The 6,857-nt window shown below is 48.0% G+C and overlaps 1 protein-coding gene across 1 annotated transcript in view; it reads right to left on the reverse strand.

Annotated features, from left to right (window-relative positions):
• Positions 1 to 3,550: 3,550 nt before the first annotated feature.
• ALPK3 (alpha kinase 3) overlaps positions 3,551 to 6,857 on the reverse strand; it is a 47,735-nt gene continuing 44,428 nt past the window's right edge. Inside the window, exon 13 of the mRNA XM_032233123.1 lies at positions 3,551 to 5,049. Coding sequence (XP_032089014.1) covers positions 4,707 to 5,049 — 343 coding nt within the window. The 3' untranslated portion in view covers positions 3,551 to 4,706. The remainder of the gene's footprint in view (positions 5,050 to 6,857) is intronic.

Genomic DNA, 6,857 nt, shown 5'->3' on the forward strand with positions numbered 1-6,857 from the left:
CCTTTGACTGTAAAATAAAGAGTTTTATCAACGCCCATGAAGAATGCAAAGGGTTCAAACCTGCACTGTGATGTATGAAAAAAAAAAAACTCCGTTGTTTTGGTTCGAAGTATTCCATGCCACACATCACACATATGCAACACTCCTTTCAGTGGTTTAATTTTGTCACAATGCAAGAAAGGGTTCAAGCAATGAAGTAGTTCCTGGCACATATGGCCAACTCTCTTTTTGCAATTAAACCCCAGGAGTTCATCCAGCCTTCCTTCGATCTCTTTGCATTCATCCCTGTTGGCTCTTCAGTTGCAAGACGTTACTTATATGTTTGTCTATCCACAGCAGAGGTGGCATTCAGCAGGTTCTGACCAGTTCTGGAGAACCGGTAGCAGAAATTTAGAGTAGTTCGGGGAACTGGCAAATACCACCTCTGGCTGGCCCTGCCCCCATCTATTCTCTGCCTCCCGAGTCCCAGCTGATTGGGAGGGAATGGGGGATTTTGCAGTAAACTTCCCCTGCTATGGCCACCAAGCCATGCCCACCAAGCCATGACCACAGAACCGCTAGTAAAAAAAATTAGAATCCCACCACTGACCCACAGATAATCCCACTGAATTGCGCTGGAGAGAAAACCCCACTCACCACGGAGTTTCTTCCCAAGTAATTAAAAAAAACCTCAAACTTGCAGATGGCAAAATCACTTGTTTTGAAAATAAACCAATGTCCTCCTTCATATTTTCCAAGAAACCATGTTCTCAAGTCTACGCTTACCAAAGTCTTGGCAACCAGCCAGATTTCAACAGAGAAATGCACATACAGTACATAAAATTCAGAGAAAGTCTCTGCTGCTTCCACAGACATGTTACATCCTGTTTCATTTTATTCAGCAACTCTTCAACCCCAGATTGTTTATTATGATTTTTTTTTGAGTCAGCATTACACAACCCACTCACTCCCAATTTCTCCCCATATTCTTGTAAACCAGTGGTGTGAAACTCAATGCCCAGGGGCCGGATCCAGCCTGCGGAGTGCTTAGATCTGGCCCACGGGGCTGTCTGGAAACAGCAAAGGAGCCTCTGCCAGCGAAAAAACACTCCGTTTTTGCTGGCAGACGGCTACAGGAGGCCATCGCAGCTGAAAACGGAGCTCGGGAGCCCATTTTTACTGTCAGAGGGCTGCAGGAGGCCATCACAGCTGAAAACAGAGATCGGGAGCCCATTTTTGCTGTCAGAGGGCTGCGGGAGGCCGTTGCAGCTGAAAACGGAGCTCAGGAGACTGTTTTTGCTGGCAGAGCGTTTGGCCCACCACAGGTGACCCTGACCCGAGTGACGTTGAGCTGGCCATGTCCACCTTGGGCACGCCCACTCCGGACCCCCAAAGTGAAACACAACTTTGGATGCAGCCCTCAATGAAACCGAGTTTGACACCCCTGTTGTAAACTCATTGTCCTATAGGAGGGCGTGCAACTTCCATCCTGGGCCTGAAGGAGCGTTGAAGACAAAGTTGGGCCCTGCCACTTCAACATCACAGCTTCAATAGAAGTTCCAAGACATTGAATGAGGTTCTGCTTGGTTTGTTGGATGACCCACCGGAGGGGGGAGGGGAGAGTCCACAAGGGGAACTCAGCTCCCTTCTTTGGCTTGGGCAACTCAAGCATGAATATCAAGCAGCAATATTTATAATGAACTAGCTGATAACCCGCCGTTTTCCTGGCATTTACTTATCCCAGTCCTGTATTAGACAGGAAGGGTGATGTCAAGTGGCAACGTACGTGCAGAATGGGCCGACCTCCCTCCTTCCATTAATGTCAGCGCAATTCCTGAAGAGGCGATGGCAAGAACAACTTCTCCTTGAGCCCTGATTTTGGCGACAATTAAATTAAAAAGGTTTTCCCTGTGCCCCCCCCCGAAACGTGAGTTCTAATGTTGGATTTTCCCATTTGCCAAAGGGAGCCCCCTTGTGGAATACTGTGAAGCCGTTACCAATGCAACTCCACTGCGCTGTACAGTAGAAGCCATTTTAAAGCAGTACAGTAGAAGCCATTTCAAGGCACAACAGACTGTAACTTAACAGAACACAGACACCCCGAGGGGGTGTCAGGGGTGTCTTACCCCCACCGTATTTGTTTCCAGAGAGTATGTCATCGGTGTACCACATTTGGTTGAAATTGCTCGAGGCGTTCCAGAGTTATGCTGGAACGTACACTCGCGCGCACAGCCATTTTTATATATGTATAGATTGTTTTGGAATTGAATGGCACACGAAGAAAATATGTTAGAAGCACCACCCATAATCCTTGATGTTACTCATTCTGCCCCGCTGTTTACATCGTATCGGGGGGTGTCTTTGGGGTGCCTCTTCTCTGCCTAAGGTTATGATAGAGGACAATAGAGCCGCCCCGAGTCTCTCGGGAATAGGGCGGCATACAAGTTGAATAAACCTAAACCTAATTTATTTCACAAGAGGTAGTTCTCCAGATTGTGATGGATTATACAGTAGTCTTTGGTGAAGGAATGGATGATGGGGAACCTATGTTCTATAGGCTGGTCTTCTTGCTCAGTGACATCCCCATCCTACCTGTAATTCAATCGAGCTCTGGAGGAAAGGAGAGCTACGGGGCAATTTTATTTGACAGTAAGGTAAAGGTAAAGTATCCCCCTCGCACATATGTGCTAGTCGTTCCCTACTCTAGGGGGCAGTTACTCATCTCTGTTTCAAAGCTGACAAGCCAGTGCTGTCCGAAGACATCTCTGTGGTCATGTGGCCAGCATTACTCATCACCAAAGGCGCACGGAACGCTGTTACCTTCCCACCAAAGGTGGTTCCTATTTTTCTACTTGCATTTTTTTACATGCTTTCGAACTGCTAGGTTGGCAGAAGCTGGGACAAGTAATGGGAGCTCACTCCATTACGCAGCGCTAGGGATTCGAACTGCCGAACTTTCTGATCGACAAGCTCAGCGTCTTAGCCACTGAGCCGCTGCCCTTTTTTTTATTTGACAGTAGCCGGTGCTCAAAATCTTGCTGGTTGCAAGGCAATTGCTACACAGCCGGCACTTCTCTGCTAAGGAGGAAATTTTTTTTTGGGGGGGGGGGGAAGCAAAATATATAAAGTGAATCCAGAGAATGTTGTTCAAGAGAGAGATTCCTATCTAAAAGGCCTTCCTTAACTCTACATCCTCAAGACAGACAGGTGACAGACCTGTACTCCCAGAATTCCTAGAGTCCCGAATCCTGGCTAATCTCAACACATCTAGAAGAAGTTAGACTGGGGAAGACTGCAACCCCAGGCAGCATACTATAGCTACGTTCATACAATATCCTTCTCAGCTGTAAATTTAGGAATTGCATTCATACAGGCTGAACTTGGTTCCGGTCAGAGGTAATTTGGCAGGCTGGGTCGCAGGAACCGGCAGCGAACCAGGCCTGCCACGCCCCCTGTACCGGTTCTCCTACCATCTTGATTTTTGTTTCTACCCATGCGCAGAACAGTTGTAATTGCACAAATTTAACTTTTCCCTCTTTTTAAAAACATTTTGTGCATGCGCAGACCTATTTTTGCGCAAATGTGCACATGCACTGAGCACCGAAACTGGCAGTAATGCCGGGAGCAACCACCCCTGGTTCCGGTTGACCCAGTTTCTCTTTATGGGGAGGAATTTGAAGTGCGAATCTAGCTTCTTTGGTTTAGCTTATGGGTCCGTGGATGGTGTGAATCCCAATTTTTTTTTAGTTCAGTAACCAAGTTAAGCCCGTTATGTGAATGCGAGCAATCTGTGGCCATTAACAGGTAAGAAATATAACAGAATATCCAGCAGCATGTCCCAGAGTCTCTGATAGCAAGGTTTCTCTTATTCCTGGACCTCTTGACTGGAGATCGAAACGTCAACGGAAACCAGAGCTTTTGGTGTGCAAAATATCTGCCCCACGAGTGGAGAACAGGATGGAACAGGAAGGGTAGTCCATCCAGCAAGAAGCGTATAATCTTCGGTTAATCTCTGCAGACTCGCTGGATTGACCAAACGTCCCTAGCTGTGACATATTTGACATTTTTCATTGTCCCACAAACACAGCCACAGCCACGTCACATGGAGTCCCATCAAGGAAGCAGCATCCCCCTCCGAAGTAGAAGGGGGAAGTCAACACCCTTCTACCTAGGTGCTCTTTTGGGTGTGGGTGGGAAGAGAGGACCTGGCCAAAGTTGATGTTCTCGCTGGGGTTGAGGTGGCCCACACCATCGTGGGAAAAGGAGAGAGCTTCGGGTCTTTGGTAGGGGATGTATTGCAGTTAAGGGCATGAGTCCTGCAGAGCACAGGTCCCACTTGGCCACCTGGTGTCCAGCCCCCATCTTGGAGTTCAACCTATTGGGAGCCACAGGACAGGCTCAATATTCAAAGCACGGCCCAAATCACCAAGGAGAAACAGAACCACGCGGGCCCTTAAGTAGGGTGCCAGGCTCCTGCCTCATGTGATGGGACTGCGAAGGCAGGTGCCACTCTCTACAGAGCCAGTGGTTGCATTCACACATCGTTCCTGAGGGGCTCCAAACCTGCCCCGAGAGCCATGGTCAGCATGGCTCTTTCCCTCAAACATCACACACAGACCTCACACAAGGAAACTGGGGGGGGGGGGAAGCCACAGGAGGACGAGGCAACCCTGCCCCCTTCCTCAAGCACACACACAAGGTGCATGGCTGACGGCCCCCACTGCCCATCACTGCAGCTGTCCTATCTTGTCGCTGTCTCTTCCCTTGGGACATGCCGTCGATTGCGATTCTGCTACGTGTTCTGGAAATTTCCGGGCATTCTTGGGGCTGACAGACCCTTTCCTGGAAGCCTGGGGGCTCGAGAGGCCTTTCTTCTGGAGCTGAGGGCTGGATTGAGCTGAGGAGGACTTTCTGCCCATGTTGGGACTCCGAGAACCTTTGCTTCTCGGTGGAGGTTGAGGAACCTCAAGGCTCTTCAGAGCAAGGAGCGCACAGTAACGGTTGCATTGATGGGAGGTAACGAAGTGATCGAGGAGGTTGGGGTAGCAGCTCTCCTTCAGGCCTTGGTACCTGGCAGAGAAAGAAGGTTACTTCCCAAGATACATTCCCCTCCCATCTTTGACACGCTCATAAATTATGGGATTCACTGATGCTTCCCCCTGGTCTTATATCTATTAATGGATTTGTTATGACCTAGGCTTCCTCAAAAAGCAAAAAGCAGAGTCTTGGCACCGTCAAAATCCCTTTCATTTACATGACTGTGAATTCCTTTCATTCACAGTCAGCAAAACATACTTTCCGAGGAATATTTATCCACACGAACCTTATCTCGTTTGGAGAGCTGCCAGGTAACTAGTTTCCAAATGCAGGGCAAAGCAACACTTGGCACAGATTCTCTTATAGAGCCAAGGTGGCGCAGTGGTTAAATGCAGCACTGCAGGCTACTTCAGCTGACTGCAGTTCTGCAATTCGGCTGTTCAAATCTCACCGGCTCAGGGTTGACTCAGCCTTCCATCCTTCCGAGGTGGGTGAAATGAGGACCCAGATTGTGGGGGCAATATGCTGACTCTGTAAACCGCTTAGAGAGGGCTGAAAGCCCTATGAAGCGGTAGATAAGTCTAACTGCTGTTGCTATTGCTATTGCTATTATAGTCACAAACAGAACTTTCCACTCCTGAAACGACTGAAGGAACAAATTGTTTCCTGCGAAAGCCCCCTCCCCATTTGCTCCTCTTTTGTTTTCTATGAGAGGGGCCAATCACCTCCAAGGTGTGGCTTTACTCCTAAGTCGACCCTGCTTTCTTAGATGTCTTCTGGCAGCTCTGCACATGCGCACACTGGGAACAGGTTCCAGATGTTCCTCTGCCTCACTGCTATCTAGCTCCTTCTCTGCCTCTGATGCAGGGCCCTCGTCTGAGCTTTCTTCAGCCTCCAGGACTGGCCCTTATTCCTCCCCAACTTCCTCACTGTCCGACTCTGCTGCCAGCTCTGCTGGCCATTGGTGGACCACAACAGGATTAGCTGGCATCTGAGAGACAGCCTCTGCGTTAGCAAGCACCATAGAAAATTGCAAAGGATGTATCTGGAGAAAAATCTCAGCTCAACCCAGGAGATCTGTGGGGTGACTAATCAAGGTTTAAATGCCCACATCCCATCAGATCATCTGGCCTGGATTGTACAAGAGTTTAACATGGAGCTGGCCAATCTTTGTCTTTTGCTAAGCCATGATGGACAAAGATGTCATGGGTTCCTAGTTCAGCAGTATGAATTTCACAGAAATCTGGTTAGACAGCAAGAGATTACTATCATGGTTTCAACCTAGAAGGAAGCTATGGAAGGAAAATGCCCTAAGATACACTGAAAGTTGAGTTTAAAAATGTGCCAAAGCTGTTTATTGTTTGGCAGGTGGATAGAAACTGCTAGTTAGCGATATTGGCAGATTCCTTTATGTGCCAAAAATATAGAATCATAGGGACGGAAGGGATCTTGGAGGTCTACTAGTCCAACCCCTTGCTGAAGCTCTAGTCTTGGCTCACTCTGGTTGAACCCAGTTATCCAGCCTGGATGGCAAGCGACACAATTTATTTATTTATTTATTTATTTATTTATTTATTTATTTAGTTAGTTAGTTAGTTAGTTAGTTAGTTAGTTAGTTAGTTAGTAAATTTATAGGCCGCCCAATCCTGAAGGACTCCGGGTGGCTTACAAAGCGAAAAGAAGAGAAATTAATAAAAAAAATAAAGGAAAACAATTTAAAAACATCACACATGCACCCAATCTGATTGGGGCTGGGCCCCAGCAATGAGGTCAACAGCCCCAGGCCTGCCGGAACAGCCAGGTTTTAACAGCTTTTCGGAAGGCCATGAGAGTGGGCAAGG

This window comes from Thamnophis elegans, chromosome 16, assembly GCF_009769535.1.
Source record: "Thamnophis elegans isolate rThaEle1 chromosome 16, rThaEle1.pri, whole genome shotgun sequence".
NCBI classification, from domain to species: Eukaryota; Metazoa; Chordata; class Lepidosauria; order Squamata; family Colubridae; genus Thamnophis; species Thamnophis elegans.